The sequence below is a fragment of the Corapipo altera genome, unplaced genomic scaffold (assembly GCF_003945725.1).
Source record: "Corapipo altera isolate COAL_440 unplaced genomic scaffold, ASM394572v1 0, whole genome shotgun sequence".
Classification (NCBI taxonomy): Eukaryota; Metazoa; Chordata; class Aves; order Passeriformes; family Pipridae; genus Corapipo; species Corapipo altera.
Window position 1 is genome coordinate 72,347,797 of NW_020884872.1, and position 17,240 is coordinate 72,365,036.

Genomic DNA, 17,240 nt, shown 5'->3' on the forward strand with positions numbered 1-17,240 from the left:
AATGTGGGCACATCTCCACAGTTGTTGAACCCTGAGTACAGATCACAGAGCCCAAAGGAAAATGGCGCAGTGGGTTTCTTCAGGAAAAACAGCTGCACTTCTCATGTCAGCTGAATGACTGCAAGGGAGACACGAAGGCAGAGGCAAGGGTTGTGTGAATTTTTCACCAAGAGGTGGTTTTTTCCCCTGTAAGCCACCCACCGTTAAGTTTGCGTCACAGAAACAACTAGGCCAAGAAACACTTTAAAATGGACTTAGGTTTAACTGGAGGACGTGTAGGACTGATACCAGAGTTCAAGAAGCGTTTGGATGATACTCTCAGGTATGGTACTCTCAAGAATGACGTGGTGTCATTCTTGAGGATGGCCCTGCGCAGGGCCAAGGGCTGGACTCGATGATCCTTGTGGGTCCCTTCCAACTCGGCATATTCTGTGATTCCGTGATCAGGTGGCAGAGGCCCCGGCGCGTCCGGGGAGGGAGCAGGGCAGCGGGGCAGCCGGGAGAATCGGAGGGATTGGGGGAGCGAGAGGAGTGCGCCAGGACAGCCCGGGAAGCGACGTACTAGCTCGAGCGCCGAATCCAGCGGAGCGGGTGGGCTGAGGGGCGGTGAGATCAGGGAGCTCCGCCCCGCTCCGCGCTGTGCCTGCCGGCCCTTCGCCTCCTGCTCCTGCTCCGCCCCTCGGCCCGGACGCGCGGAGGTCGCGGCCGCGCTGTGAGCGGGAAGTGCTGGGGTCAGTGCAGGTGTGCTCTGCTCTGCTCCGCTCCGCTCTGCTCCGCGGCGCTCCGCCATGCTGGGCGGCTGCCGGCGGGCGCTACCCGCGGCGCTGGGCCGGGTGCTGCAGGGCCGGGCGGTGGGGCCAGGCCGCCGGGCCGTCAGCACCAGCTGGTGCCCCGTGGGCAGCGCCTTCGACGCGAAGCAGCAGCAGCAGCAGCCGCTGCGCGGCGGCGCGGCGGGCAGGGAGACGGTGAGCGGCGGGAGGGAAGGGCCGGGCCTGCGGCGGGCCTGCGGCGGCCCTGGCCGCTGACAGCATGGTGCTTTGCTCTGCTTATCGGAACTCTTTTTTAAGGGATTTTTTTTCAGGGTAATTTTTTTTTTCCTTCTGTGTAATTTTTTTTTTTTTAAATAAAATTTTTATTTGGTTCAGTTTATTTTTGTTCTAATGAACCAATGCCTTCTGGCTTTTGGACGCAGACGAGTTTGACAGTCATGGTCTTATCTATGGAAATACTTGCTTTGAGCCTCAGTAGCGCCCATATGTACATACAAGAGATCCTGCTCCTTCCATTGCCCCTTCTATTGCCCCTTCCACTCCCAGCTCCCACCAGGCTGTGCCTTCGTTCCTCTATCAGTGTCGTGCCACTCTGGCAGTGCTTCGGGATCTGCTGCACTGCCGACATCCTCTTGCCTGGACATTGTTCTTGACATTTGTCTTGTGGCAAAAAAAAAAAAAAAGCATTTGTTTGCTGGGTCGCTGACGCTTGGTTTTTCTGATATGTTTCCTTTTGAGGTGAGCCAGGTGCGTTTGTTAATGAGTGTCCTAGGAATCAACAGGCTGGCTCCTGGACAGAGTTAGGTGGCACAGTGCATGCAGAATAGTTATAGCTGCAAAATCCAGGTATTTGCCTGCTGACTCAGCTACTCTGCCAGGCTGGTAAAGCTGTTGAACTCGAGGGTATACTGAGGACAAATCTGACCTCTCTTTATAATCCAGGACTTGTTTGGGAAACTTTTCTGTTGGTTCTCCTGCCTCTGCAAGCACACTGGTGTAAGTTTTGCTTCAGGAAATAATGGAGTTAAATATTGCCCATTTGGCTGACCTGGGTAGTGAGTTCTGGACAATTCAGTTGGCCCACAGTAATTTTGGAATAGAGATGCATATTTCAAACTCACAAAGAGGCTGTAACAAGTAGGATGTAAATGCTGAGGCCAAGCGAAGAGAATAATGCTGCATCTATGCAGCCAGTGCCATTAAAGAACACACAAAACTGCACCAGGCTTCATTTTTGGTAATTTTTCAATTTTTATGTCAAGCTTGGTATCATATGGAACAAGAGCTCCATGGCTAATTTATTTCTAAGAGGAGATACCTCCTGTTCACAGGGGACTACATGTGCAGGAAGAGCTCACTCGGGAGGGTGGATGATGATGTAGGGCAGCAGGAAGGCCAGGAGCTCTCTGGGATATTGCAGGATACTGCAACCCTTGGCTGGGGATCTGAGTGAAGTCTTGAGTCTCTTATACAACAAGCATTATTGAAGGGTGCTGTGATACAATTATATTTATGTCTAAGCGTGTGTGTATATATATAAAAATATCTTTTTCAGTATTTGTTTTGGTCTAGTTCCTGTTCCCAAATAATAAATTAAAACATAGGAGGTGTGAGGAAAGGGTTTCTGTCTTTTGGAAAAAAAAAAGGCAGTTTTAGCAACAGTGACAGAAAGAAAATAGGCAAAAGCAACTCAGAATGTCCCAGATACTTACTTTAAGGGATCCTTTTGCTTCATTCAGAATATATACTTTTACAGACAAGCTGTCAATTTGTAGTCTTTTGTTTTGTTTAGATAAATACTTGCAAGCTATATGCAAAGCTGTAGCTGACTGCTGTAACACAGAGTTTGCAGAAGGTGCATTATAAAGTGACTGGCCTGCAGATCTGCAGATCCAGATTGTGGTTTTAGATGCTGAGATTAAATTTGGGGAGGGATAGGCCTTGTGTAAAATCATCTGCTTTTCACTGTTAGATGCTGTAGTTAGCAGGTAAAGAGATGCTTGTCTTGCAGTTGGGCAGTTGCAAAGGGAGTGTATTGCTTGAAGTGATGCTTTTTTAACTTAAATGAAATTAAGGAATTATTAGGGAAAGGTTTTTCAGCCAGGGGTTCATTGGGCACTGAAAAAGACTCCCGAGGGAAGTGGTCACAGCACCAAGCCTACCAGAGTTCCAGGAATGTTTGGACAGTGCTCTCAGGCGCATGGTGTGATTCTTAGGGCTGTCCTGTGCAGGGCCAGGAGTTGGACTTCAATGATCCTTATGGTTGCCTTCCAAATCAGGAGATTCTATGATTCTATGAAATCTTTTTGCTGTTGTAGGTCTGTCTTCTGGAACTTTTCTCTTGCAGCCAGTGTTAGTAATTTTGTTTGATCAGCAGTAGGACCTCTTTAACTCTGTTTCACTGCTGTCTGTGTCTACCCTGCCCTGTGGGACAAGGCCAGGCTTGGTAGGAACTTCAGGAATAAAACTGTTTATACCATACAGATTTTTGGCGGTTGCTGATTTTTCCTTTGAGATCTAGTTCCAGTATGTGTGGCTCGTTTAATGAGCCCACAACAACTGTCCTATTGCCTGCTAGATATCAATCCAGCATTGATATCTAGTGCTATTGGCCAACTCATTCACTGTTTTGACACTCCTACTTAGTTGTCATATTCCTTGATAAGTCTCTTTTGCTTCAAAGGAGTGATTTTCCCTCATTTTCAAACGTAAGTGGACTTTCTGGGTTTTTTTTGGTACCCATGCTTTGGAAGCAAGATAATTGCTTTGAGAAAAGGTTGGCATAGGGGTTTATGGTGTGGAAGAGAAGAGTTTGTGAGGATTTGATGTCAAACTCTTAAGGTTTGCTGAGAACAATACTGGCTAAAAAAACCTCAGTGCGGTTTTGCTCTGGGAAATGAACGTGTTTTGACATCATACCAATGTCTGTGGCTAGTTTTGTGACTAGTCTGTTTATAAAGACACTTGGGTAGGAATGTTTTAGTGAAGTGTTACAATATGCTAGCTAGGGTAATTTTGATAAAATTCCATAGTGATAATTCAATATTGAAACAAAGGTGCAGAAATCAAGGAGGGTAATAGTGATGTGTCTTCATTGTGTTCTGCATTGCAGGGTCTGTTTGGTGTTCCAGAACTGAGCTGTCCGGAAGGATTTCAAGAAGCACAAGACAAAGCATTGCAAGAGTCAGAACAGCTAGTACAGAAGGCATGTTCAACACCACCTGGGCCAGAGACTGTAAGGATCTTTGATCAGCTTTCAGATAGCTTGTGCAGAGTAGCAGACTTGGTAAGTTACTTTTTTATTATTGCATAAAGTAAAAATTAATCCTTTTAAACTGACTGAGCTTACGCCATGGTGTTACATTTTATGATTTTCTGCACTGCAGTAAATCGAAGACAGTGCCATGAAGTTTTGTGTTGAGATAAAATGAAATTGATTGAAAGTTAATTACATGTTTTTACCAACTGATAGGTAATTACAAATCCTGTCAAGCTCCAATTGTTTATAAAACAGATGTAAAAATAGTATAAAAGCAACAACAAGAAAACAGTGGTGACATCACAGTTGTATTTCTACTGTAATATTAATACATAAACTTTCCAGCATCACTTACAGTGGGGAAAAGAGAGGACTGATTTCAAAGATAAAATTGGGTTTGCAATGCACATATTTTTAAGTTATGAACTTTAAAAGGTGAAGGTCCATAGAGAGCTTGCAGATTAAAAGTGGCAGATGAAACTCAACAGTATTCCTTTTTTATTAACAGAAAAATGCAGGTATTTCCTAGACTGCAGTTTCTGTGGTCCACAGATTCATAGTACTTGGTCTGATATTCTGTATCACAAAATATTAAGTTTAACAGAGCATTTCATATTGCTTTCTGGAAACTGTTTGCCTGAAGTATATCTTCTATCAAAGCATCACACTTTGGTTGAAGGAAGCAGACCCAACCTTCGTTCTGAATTCAGTTCTTACTAAAAAGGTCACTGAGTTTTTTGACTTAGGTTTTCACATTTGAATGTCTCTGTGTGTTTTCAGTTCTCAAATCTTATTTCTTATTGTTTTCTAGATTTAAGACATCTTTTGTTACATGCTCTGTCAAGTCACTAGTTCTTATGTTTTGTATAGACTACTTTTCATTCTGCTTAATCAGTCAATATCTAAGTAAAACACTAATGTCAGAATTCAGTGCCCGTGGTTTTGTATCAGTTTGCTGAGTTAAAATTACCTCCTATGTACTACTTTCAGGTTTTTGTGTTCAAAGATGCACAAAGCTTGCAAATCTTCGTCTAGAAGCAATTTGGTGATTGTTACCTGTTGGCAGGTGCTGTCATTTAGCACCTATTCTGTCAATATTATACAGAATTTTAAGCAGGGATTCCAAGAAGTAAAAATCTGAAGTGTGTAGCATTTGTAAGGCTGCCTTTTCAACCATACTGCAATCATATTATTAGACTGTGAAGCTTGTTGCATGTACTTTCTGTACAATCATGCTAAATGTCTACAATATATTCCTAGACTTTAATTAAATACAACCTCCCTGATTTAAGTCATGGAAGCCCCTCGCTCCCCAGCCCCCTTTTAGCATCCTTCTAGCCTTATGGACCCCTTTAGGTATTTGGAGACTTACTAAAAATCAGTAAGTCAAATAAAAACCTTCTTCTGAATCCAAAAGAACTTCTGTTTTTCTCTTGAAACATATTTCTTCCTACTAGGAAGTTATGTGAAAGCATAACTTGGTGGTCTATACACAAGAGACACACTATACTTAAAATGTTTCTAAAAAGTGTATAGGTTAATGATATTTTTGGAAAGATATATGCACTATCTGGTTTAATAAATGTCAGCAAAGTTTTCCAATCAGCTTTATGTTTTAAGAAAAAACCAGCAAATTCTGCAAAAAGATTTCACAGAACTCTTAGAAATAAATGTTAACAGAAGTGGAACTGCTTGAATGCAACTTTGTTTATAAGGCAAGATTCTCTTTTACTTACTGTTTTCTTCTTCTGATTTGTCAGGCTGATTTTGTGAAAGTTGCCCACCCTGACTTTGCATTCAGAGAGGCTGCTGAAGAAGCTTGCAGGAACATTGGTACTGTGGTAGAGAAGTATGTTTTCTTTTCTTTTTTTTTTTTTTTTTTTAGTATTTCCATATGCATCTTTAAAAATTACTGTATGATCATCTATGAAAACAGCAATCAACAAAAAATAAGTTGGAAGGATTTGCACATGCAAAAAAAGTGTCAGTCTTCCATTACAGATATCTAAGGGTTTAGATTTGTTACGTTATCTCATGAAAGGTTATTCTATTTTAGTTTCAGTTTCTGACTCCACGTCCCTGAAACCCATCAAAGGCTCAAAGTAACATTTTTCTAGGACTTGTGACAATTCAGTAGTGGTTGTAAAGGGTATATACAAAATGCCAATTTGTTTTTAAGATTTAAGCTGTTACGTTGCACAACACTTTTTCTTCTGTTTTGCTGACCCTTTGAGTTCCAGACAGTGAGTGGGATATGTGAAAGAGGAAAGGACAGTTTCCTGTTAAAGTGTTTGAAGATGTGTCTGTCTAGGGCTGTGATATATGGCTGGTATACTTTGGTGTGCTTGTTCTTTATTTAAAACCCCCATTCCATAGAACATGTTCTTAAACACTTCCATTTCTGAAGTTTGACTTTTCTTTGGATTGCCTTTTTTCTTAATACCTTAAAGCCTAAGTTCTGAAAGTTACCTCTGTGGCTCTTGACTATAGTGAATTTATTTACTTCTTTTCTGCTCTTGCTGCTGAGAAGTGGAAAGAAATGATCTTAAGTCTCCAAATGCTGTGTCCTTTCAGTATCTTCCCTTCCTGTTGGATTCAGGAGTAACCTTCTTTAGTGAATGCTTTACCAAGCAGTATTTTGAAGGTCACCCAGAATTTGCTGCTTCCCTCAGGACTCCTAGTAACAGTGGACACAGTGACTGGTTGATCTCATGTCCTACAGTGAGTTGCAGAGGCCTTTTATACTCTGAGGAGGACAACAGTACTGACTAAAAAGAGAATTCTCAGAGTAAATTCAGCAGAAACTATTGCTTTGTTCTTGCCAGCATGTTTGGGAAGCCTTTCACTTGAAACTGGGTTCCTCAAGAATTGGATTCAGCAAGCCATCTATAACAATATGACTAAAATATCTGAATACCACTTCAGATACAAAATTTTTAGAAAGAAGAAAATATTCACAAATTATCCTGAGAGGCTAATAAACTATTGTATGCATATGTTTCATTCCCCACTGCAATTCCCACCCAGTAATGCAGGTTGACATAGATGCTTGTAGATAATATGCCAGCAAATCCAATGGACATAGTATTGTCTGCACAGGTACGGTGATCGGTGTCTGGAAATGTCCTGGGGTTAGTAAACTTTAAGTCTACTCCAGTGGCAGCCAGCAGCACATTTATCTGATGGCAAACTCAAGCACAGATTTTTCTTTAATGGAGTCCTTTTAAAATAAGGACTAGAAAACAGTTCTCTTGGATTTATGCTGTCACCATGATGATCTTTGTTAGTGGAACCTAAGTCATCAGTCTTAGACTTGCTCATATTTGCTACAAAATACCATTCAAAAGTATTTTCCTATTGGATGCATAAAACCTATTTTCATGCCGATTTGTCCACACATGTTTTGAATACAATTTTTCTAGTTTTTAAGTGTGATTGTGAACCAGAAAGCATTTTGAAAATACAACCCGTGGCTTTTAATGTTGTTTCAGTGAATACTAAGATCTGCCTTTGAATGAGTAATACCAAGAAACTGAAATGTTAGTGTCTGTTGCTAATGTGTGCTTCTTTTACTCTTTATTTTTTCAGATTAAATACAGATGTTGAACTGTGTCAGAGTTTAAGACGTCTGCTAGCTGATGAAAGTGTTACGAGTTCCCTAGATCCAGAAACCAGGTACTTATTGATGCTTATAGATCATTATAGATAGAATCTTATAGAATTACATTTTTAGATATTATATGTATTTTTCCTTATTGTACTTACATCTCATGTTTTGTTAAATTAATAAATGCAACTGGAAAACAAACCACCTCTCTGTTATTAATTTATTAGTGACTACTAAATAACTGGCACAGAAGATAGGAAGTTTGTGGTTGTGTAGTCTTTGAGAATGTCTCTGTGACTGTAGAGCACAAGATATATTTACACTGAATAACTGAGATCTGCAAAAGCAAAGAAATGAGAACTGAAGATTTTCTTCAATCATACTCTTTTGATTAAAATGATACACTGTACTGTGGTGTATATGTGAGTGTTTTTAGCAGTAAAATTAGGGACCAGACTATACAACTTGGTTTATAAAAGTTTATTTATATCTTTCAAAATCAGATTAGCAGTATATTTATTTATAACTTTCTGATTTCTGTCATAGGTTTTATTAACTGTTTATTCAGTTATAGTTTTGAATTATTTATTTGCTGACATGGTTAGACAAACTCGGTGTTTGTTACTTCCTTCTTCCTTCTTTCCCCATGATCAAGGACATTAGATTTGAAGAGGTATTTTTCTGATGTTAGAATAAATGAAGTGTGAAATGAAATTAAAATGGTAATTTGTACAAATTTGTTAAACATCTAGATTAATGTAGTGGGATTATTTTGAAGCATATTTTTAATGTAGATGACTAAGAACAAAGGAAAAATCCTTTTTCAATGAGTAGACTGTTAAAGACCTACAAGATAAGAAGTCTTTGTCCCTAATAACAATACTTGTATAACTGTGGTGTTAGTCCCTGTGAAAGACATGAAACCTAAATAACTACTAAAGGCAAAATCTGTTTAAAAATTATGCTTACTATCAAATGAGGTGATTTTAACAGGGATTTACTGTATTTTTAGGCGAGTGGCAGAACTTTTTATGTTTGATTTTGAGATCAGTGGCATTCATTTGGATGAAGAAAAGGTAATTTTTGGCTACAATATATGAACAGAAATTTGCCTGTCTACCAAAGACCAGATAATGAAAAATGTGCGATGTGAAATCTTGTGATTCAGGGTCAGTTTTTCCTCCAAGATTCCCATTGTCCTCTGTGGAATTTTGTCTTCTCAGAAGTGATTGATTTTGTCTATTTTAAATCACTTCTAAATGGCATTTTTTAATGTTGACTGTTCTTCCCATTTTGGATCTCATCCTTTCATTCCCTTCTGAACAGTTATAAGCAAGACCTGAGATCCTGTTTTCTTTGTTTGTTGTCTGCATCAGGTTTTTAAAATAGCTACTTATCTGTCAACAGCATATTTATAGAGGGGGAAAAGCAGCACCCCGTGTGCTGCAATGGCAGGTTAATCAAGTAGAGTGTTTTAGAAGGGATCAAGTGTGTGCCCAGGCTCTCTTTTGGTGCTCACATAACCAGAAGTTGTAAATCTTGTTCAGAATTGTTTATCTGGGTATGGTCTGATTACCTGTCTTGGAGCTTTTACATACTTTCGCAGTAGTTAGTGATGGATTTGCCAAAACCAGCAGCTTACCCCATGCTTCGTGGTATGGTTGCTCTGTTCATAGCTCATGTCCCTTTATAAAGTTAATACTTTGTTTATTTGAGTCACCCCCTCTAAAAAGATCCGTACAAAGGCTCTTTACTAGATTTATGTGGTAGTTTTTCTGAAGATCATGGATGTGATGGTGTTTTGTGACCTAGAAAATGCTTCTAGAATATATTTTTGCAACTACTTTGTATAAAGAACAACATGAAACTTGAACTCTGGGCTTTATGTCTGATTTGACTGTTGGTTCTGTGGTGCTTCATCTCCTTTCAGTTACAATTTCACTTATTTTTGCACATTTTCCTCTTCCTTCCCTGCCTATTCCACTTGTTATTTGCTGCTCAGTGTTTTTTTTTTTTCAGTTCTCATTTCAGACTTTAGAAATCCTTCCCTGTTGTAGGTTGAAACTTACTTCTGCTACAAAGAATTTCTACTTTTTAAAATAAAACTCAGAGATATATTTTGAAGAGTTAGGGTGGAATGGGAAGACAGAGATCTGCAGATTATGTCATTCTGTGGACTGTTGTATCCATACCCTCGCCTTTGTTTTTTTGAGCTATGAACCCATGGGCCATAGAGACCATACTCTACTAATGTGAGCAAATTCACTGAAGCAAATCTTACAGTAAGGTTAGATGTGTGAAATACTGTAATGATGGTGATAAAACTCTTAATCACTAACTCCTCAGAGAAAGGTTGCAATACCATAAATACTTCAGTCTCCAGAAAACAGTGCAATACAAACAGTAACAATATAACTGTAATTCTATATCTATTTCACGATATCTGTCTCAGTGATGCTTCTGGTTTTTCTCTTCTGTGTTTTACATAGCAATTAGGCATAGTTTTATAAATGCTTTCCAAGCAGCTAGTAAAGCTTATGTAAATTCTACTTATACTCCACTGGACAGTTTCTTACTGCAGAAACAGAGGCATTGTCTTTCAAATTTCAATGCTGTGTGAAATTATAGATCTGTATGAGCATCTGATCATGTTGACTTCAGCCCTGCATTACAGTTTTATTAATGCTGTAGGTCTAATCTTAAATGTTGTATTTTCTGCTTCAGTTTTGGAAAAAGTCCTCTAAGGTTTGAGAAACTTTGAGTTCTGCCTGTACTATGTCTGAAAACGTTATTTTGTACTTTATTTTTCTTACAGCGTAAAAAGGCAGTTGACCTCAACGTCAGAATATTGGATTTATGTAATGAGTTTCTGATAGGAAGTCATCTTCCCAACAAGATTGACAAACATGTTTTGCCAGAGCATATTCGGTATAATTTTATAGCCGAAGGCAATTACTTGCAAGTTGCTGGTCTGCATGCTGATTGTCCTGATGATCTGGTTTGTATTCCCTGAGTTTGCTTTGACATTCTCTATAATAGAAGTGTATATCAGTTATTTTCCTTATTAGTGAAGCAAATGCATGTGGTTTATGATTATGATGTTATTACTAACAAGGAAAAACTGTTTTAGAACATAATATTCAATGGCATACTTGACTGTAGCAACTATGAAATAACAGCTATGCAGATCCTGAGTAGTTGGAGGTAGAAGAGGCCCAGAATACAAACTCTGCATTTTAGGCAACCAGACTTCAGTTAATTCAGTAAACTGGGAGGTGGAGTCTCATGGAATGCAGCTCTGCAGGGTAAAGGAGCTCAAAAAAGCAGGTAGTTCTCTAAAGGTAGCATCCTCGAAGCGCATGAGGGTAGTAAGATACTCGGTATTAGCGCATCGTGATCCTTAGAAAGCCAAGTAGATGTATCAGGAACCAGGCTTGACAAGCAGGAAACTCATACCAAAGCTTCATCTCCAAAAGGTAGCGTACATAAAGTAGCAGCAGGTACAGGATCTGAGGGAGGAATTTAGAAATATTGCCTGTATCTGTAGAGACGATGTCAAGAAGGTAAAAGCTCAACTGCAGTTGTGGCTTGAAAGGGACATCAACGGCACTAACAAGAACAACTACTGCTGCATTAGTACTAAAAACCTGAACAAGGAAAACATGGACTGAGTGCTGAGTAAGGTCGGTGACTTAGTGGCAGCAGGCACAGCTAAGGCAGAGAAGCTCATCGCTTTCTTTTGCCTCAGTGTTCTTCAGTAACTTCAGTCCAAGATAGGACATTAAGTCTGGATTTATGGACTAACAGGTAAAAACCCTAATTTTATGATCAAACTCAGAGGGTAATGATTGAAATGTACACTACAGGAAGACTGGTAATGAAAGAACTGTTGCAGGGGTCTGTCCTGGGTCTCCTGTTTAACATCTTTATCAGTGACATAGAGGAAGTGACAGAATGCTTGCCTACCAGACTTGCAGGTGGTAGCAAACTGGGAGGAAGAATTGATATACTTGAAGGGCAAGGCTGACATTCAGAGTGGCCTAGAAGCTGAGGAAATGTTCCAGTGGCAACACTATGTAATTCAAAACGGACAAGTGCAAAATCCTGCATCCTGAAAGGGAAAATTCCTGGTAATAGGACAGGCTGGGGCTGCCTGGCTGGGTCTGATCTGTCAAAAAGGCCCACAGTGTTGGTGAGCAGCAAGTTGATCATGAACCAGCAATGACCCTGGCAGCAAAGGTGGCCAACAGCATCCTGGACTGCAGGAACAGGGACAGAGCCAGAGACTATGGGAAGAGATTATAGCCCCACTCTTTAGGAGTGACTTCAACAGAGGCCACCAAGATGACCAATAACTGGAGTGCTTGCACTGAGTAGAGGCTAAGGGATCTGAACTTGTTCACCCTATAGCAGAGGTGGTTTGGGGGGAACTTGACAGCAGCCTGCTAGTACTTGCAAGGATATCATGGAGAAAATAGAACTAGGCTCTTCAGAGTGGTACATGACAGGAGACAAGTGGCAACAGGCACAAGTGGATGTGAAAAATGCTAATTGGAGAAGTTTTTCCTGCTCGTGATACCCAAGCAGTGAGACAGTGAGGTCATGCTGTCCCTCCCATCTGTGCAGGGTTTCAGGACTAGACTGGAAAAAGCTTTGTGCAACTTGGTCTTGGCTCATAGCTGTCTCTGCTTAGTGCATGAGGTTGGATTAGAGACCTCATGAGATCCTATCCAACTTGAATTATCCTGAATACTCTTATTTTATTCATTGTTAATGTTGCTTTTCTAAAAAGGATTCATTTAAAGTTATTAACTGAAAATCAATTTAGGCCATTGAAATGTGACGATGGTTCCTTAGACTCCCAGATACGATGCTAGGACCAGGAGCATATTAAAACACTAAAGTGTTCTGTCTTCACTTATACTATATAGTTAAATAATCAAGGTGGCTTTGAAGTCTTGTGTGTCACAAAAAAAAAGAGAAAAGCTTACTGTGGTAGACTCCAAGTTGTAATGTTTATTTCTGTGAGAAATAAAAAATTAATTAAATTACAGCACTAGCAGGGTGTAAATAAAGGAATAATACTCACTGTATATTGTCTTTAAACTCTTGTCCTGAGAGTAGTGTGATCTGCAGAATTACTACTTGAAGCTGTGAGTAATATATCAATTTAAAAATGCAGTTCTCTGGGTCAGATCTGTGGAAAGACTCTTTAGAAATCATATAATTTAGGTTGGAGGGGACTTTTGGAACTTGTCAGTTTGAGTCTGTTCAGAGCGCGATCAAGAAGATCCGGTTTCTCAGTGACACGTCCAGTTGAGTTTTGAACACTGTCCAAGGATGGAGATTCCATTACTTCTCTGGGCAGCCTGTTTGACCACCCTCACTACTGTTATTTCTTCCCGGTATCAAGTTGGAATTTTTCATCTTGTAGCTTGTGTCCATTACATCTCCTTCTCTTGCTCTGTACCTCCAAGAACAGTCTGGCTGCATGTTCTCTACGCCTGACTGCAGAGTAGATGAAGATTAAGATCTCCCTTGAGCTTTTTCTTCTTTAGGCTGGACAAACTCAGCTCTCTCAGCCTCCATTCTGTTTCATGTGCTCCAGCCCCCAAACAACTTGGTGGCCCTGTGCTGGACCCACTCTAATATATGCCAGTGTCATTATTGTCCTGTGGAACACAAATCTGGACATTGGTAGTTCAAATGTTGTCTGGACATACGTGGACCAGATGACTGTGCACTTGCAGTCAAGTATGCTGTTGGCCTTTGCTGCAAAGACGCTGAACCGCGTTCAAGGAAGGTCAGTCATCTTTCTTACTTTATTTGCTTTTTTTTCAAAATGAAAGCCTGGTGGAACAGAACAGGTACAAAATGACTTGTAAATTTTTATATTCATATTTTTTCTAAACTCAGGACCTGCATTCTTGTTCAATGTATTGTCCAAGAGAGAAGCTTATTTCAGATGAAGGCAGGCATAAATCGTGTCTGGATTTCTTGAGTTTACTCCATATAAACAAAAAAAAAAGATTATCTTCAATTGATTTGTGAAACATAAAAGCATTTTATCAGATTTTCTGAGTCTTTAAGTAACTCTTTTCTTCAGAGTTACAAATAAACCCAAACAAACTAGAAATTGGAGAAAAGGAGAAAGTTCGTGGGCAGATGGGCAGACTAATAGCTTTCTGCTATAAAAGAAATAAGGCTTTTCCTTTCTTTTCTTTCCCCTGACCCTGTCTCTGTTTCTTATCAGATCCTTCCATGAACCAGCTTAACTGATGTGCAGAAAACAATTCGGGTTTATTTTCAGAAGTTTTAGTGAGTTAAGGCGGCCCACAGAGTGGTCAGAGAAGCACAGATGTTGGCAGAAGGAGGGAGAGGATGAGCAGAGGAGACTGTTGACAGGAGTAGCGAACAGGAGCCTTTTGGCAGTCTTGATCTATTAGGTTGTCTCATTGCATTTCCTCATTCCACCTTTGATGGGTAAGAGAGCCATAATTGTCAGGCAATTGTAATTACTATTGTTGAAAGGCTTTAGGCCTTTTCCCAACAATATCAGTGAAATACAGCTGTTGTGCCAGATCTCCAGATGTGTCACTTCTTTCTCTTAAAAATTGCTCTGTAGTAACAGTGACCTTTTAATCTTTTTTTTGGTTTGGTGTTTTGTATTAGGTGCGAGAAGCTGCTTACAAGATTTTTCTTCACTCCAATGCTCAGCAGTTGAGCCGACTGGAGGAATTGCTTGCTAGCCGAAACAGTCTGGCACAGTTGGTTGGGTATGAGACCTTTGCCCACAGGGCTCTTCAGGGTACAATGGCCAAAAATCCAGGTATAAGGCATGTGTGGAAGGACATGTTGAGAAATCAAATGCACTGTATTAGGTGTATGGTCAAAAGTTGGTTTCTTTAGCTAAGTTTACACATATTTGTTCCAGTGAAGTATTTTATTGCAGTTACATTTTGCTGTATGCCATATTCATTTTCTCTGTAGATGACAATACTCACTGAGTAGGGATTGGTGTTTTTTTTCTGAATTGATGCTCACTCCTTAGATTATGAAGTTGTCATTATCTCTGCATGTAACAAAGTAAATTTAGTACTAAATTCTCTTGAAACGATGTCAGTGGAGTAGTTTATAAAAAATCCAAGGGATTTTTTTTTGTTTGGAATATTTTGATGTAAACTTAACATCCTTTAAGGGAAGAAATAATTTCCTTATATTCCCCCCTTTCTAGAGACAGTAAGACAATTTCTGGAGAAGCTTTCTGACCAGTTGTCTAAAAGGTATGTCTTTTCAATTAAGTTATTTTTTTAACTGTACTCTTTATTTCAAGAATAGAGGGACTTGTGCACTATTAAGTGCTGCTTATTATATGCTCCGATGATGCAAAAAGCAAGACTTTCCCAGAGTTTTGAGACGAACTGTTTACTTAGAATAAATTCTGTGCCTGTGATCAGAGAACTCCCAGGACTAAATGCAACAAATGATGTGCCAAAAAATGCAGTTAACAGCAAACAAGAAGACCAAGTTGAAGTGTAGAAGAACACCTCTCCTGGTCTTCTTGCCATGTGCGCAACTCCATATATTTTACATCTGTAAACAAATTCCTGTTTGTCCATCTTGCCTCCCTTAGTTCCACACAGCACAAAACAGTTTCATCACTGTGTATAAATGGGGTGTATAGTAATGCTTTGGAGCTGTATAACTGGAGTAAGAGGGACTTTATTTGGAGGTACCTGAATGATAGAAACTGAATGGAGAAGTTTTTTTACCCTGATATGTGGGCCTACTATTTTGTATAGTACTGTAAATCTCTGATGATGGACATTTTCTTAGGATGGAGTATCATCGTGTGCTGTATTACATTGCTCAAAAATATTTCATAACACTTTCATCATAAAAACATTTTTCAGAACTCAAAAAGACTTTGAAATGATGACGAAGATGAAAATGAAGCTTAACCCCCAGAATTCAGTAAGTTACATTTCTGTATGTGGTGATCCATTTTCTTTTTAAAAGTATAGTATAAGCTAGCCCTGTTGTATAATTAACTCTATTTTAGTATACAAGATATAGTAGAATTAGAGATACATTCTGGCTTCAAATTGACTGCTAAGTTGCTGTATTAAAACCAAGCACTGAGTGTGAGAGAACTGTTGGTATATACAAAGTGATACTGAGATAACCAAAACATAAAGTGTTGAAAGGGAGTATAACTTTGTTTTGAATTAATTGACTCATTTGAAAAATAAAGGCTGTACTCTACGTTAGATGCATGTCTATTTTTTATAGTATATTGTATGTCTTAGTACTGTACATATTTAGGTTTATCTTTTAATTTGAATTGAGAGTATTTCTTGAAATCTGGAATGAAGTTCTGTTATATAGTTGAGTAAGAAGAACAGTCTTCAAGAAATGTTAAGAAAATAAAGGTTTCAGGTTATGATATATGATACTATTACCAATGATGGTTTTATGTTTTAAAGTTCTGTGCCTTATTGAAACTGCAAAAATATTCAAAGGAAACAAAACTTTTACTTTGGGTTCACTTGTTGTCCATTATTGTAATTATAAGCTGGAATTCTCTTTCAGACACTGATGCCGTGGGATCACCCTTACTACAGTGGTGTCCTTCGTGCTGAGAGGTAAGCTCCTTACGTTCCTTATTGTAGTGTAAATGAGTGTCCTTGCAATAAGGATAAAGAAAGTTTTCAATGTAAACAGGATTGCTTTCTTTGAAGATGTACTCCAGTATTAAGAAATAAATACTATCTGGTGGGATAGTTGTTTGTGACATTTCTTAGTTACTGCTGGAATGCCTGTAGAAATTTTTGGCTCCTCTCTTGTTTTGCGGGGAAGTATTGTCCCTCTTTGAAGATAAAAGAGAGTGAAGAAGTTTCAGAACAGATAGAAAATCCTTATTCTTGTTTTGCTTTTAGTTCTTAGCTGAGCTCTAGTAATGTTTAAAAATAAATTTTGATCACTGAATACGATCCAACTTCTCTTCATATTTTAACTTCATTGTACTTCTTACTGAACAAGCAGCTTCATCGTCTTCTGCAGACTTGAAACAGCAACTTCTTGAGTAGATCATCACTGTTAATGAATAGAATTCATTCTTATCTCGCTTGCAAAGAAATAAATCCTTTACACAGACTTAAATTGTGCACAGGACTATTGCACATAATGAGATGTCAGCTCTGAAAGACATGAACCCTGCATGTTGCCTCTGTTAGATCAGCAGCAGTGACCTTTTAGGTTTCTGTTGGAAAAAATAATTGAAAATTGTGCTTGACTCACTAGAGGGGGGGGAAAAATCTTCCTTCATTGCAAATTTGCAGATTTTTGTTTTTTAAACAAACACAGACTAGATGTGTCTGATTAAAATAGTAGTTTACTCTGGATCAGAAAGCTATGGTAGTATAGACATGACAACAGAAGATTGCCAGCAGTTGGCCTGGCTGTTCTGCTGCTTTCTTGTACTTTGTTTCCGAGGCAGTAGTTTTTCAGCAGCAGCTCTAATATTGGCCTTATCTTAAGCTACTGCATGGTAAGATGGCAACCGAGCCATGTGTGTGCAGCAACATTCATGTCCTGGGTGAGT

At 39.3% G+C, this 17,240-nt stretch overlaps 1 protein-coding gene across 1 annotated transcript in view; it reads left to right on the forward strand.

The window, feature by feature from the left end:
- Positions 1-788: 788 nt before the first annotated feature.
- Positions 789-17,240, forward strand: part of MIPEP (mitochondrial intermediate peptidase) — a 73,264-nt gene continuing 56,812 nt past the window's right edge. The window contains exons 1-10 of the mRNA XM_027652346.1: positions 789-965; positions 3,883-4,056; positions 5,790-5,878; positions 7,618-7,704; positions 8,649-8,712; positions 10,452-10,634; positions 14,309-14,465; positions 14,871-14,919; positions 15,550-15,610; positions 16,229-16,281. Coding sequence (XP_027508147.1) covers positions 789-965; positions 3,883-4,056; positions 5,790-5,878; positions 7,618-7,704; positions 8,649-8,712; positions 10,452-10,634; positions 14,309-14,465; positions 14,871-14,919; positions 15,550-15,610; positions 16,229-16,281 — 1,094 coding nt within the window. The remainder of the gene's footprint in view (positions 966-3,882; positions 4,057-5,789; positions 5,879-7,617; positions 7,705-8,648; positions 8,713-10,451; positions 10,635-14,308; positions 14,466-14,870; positions 14,920-15,549; positions 15,611-16,228; positions 16,282-17,240) is intronic.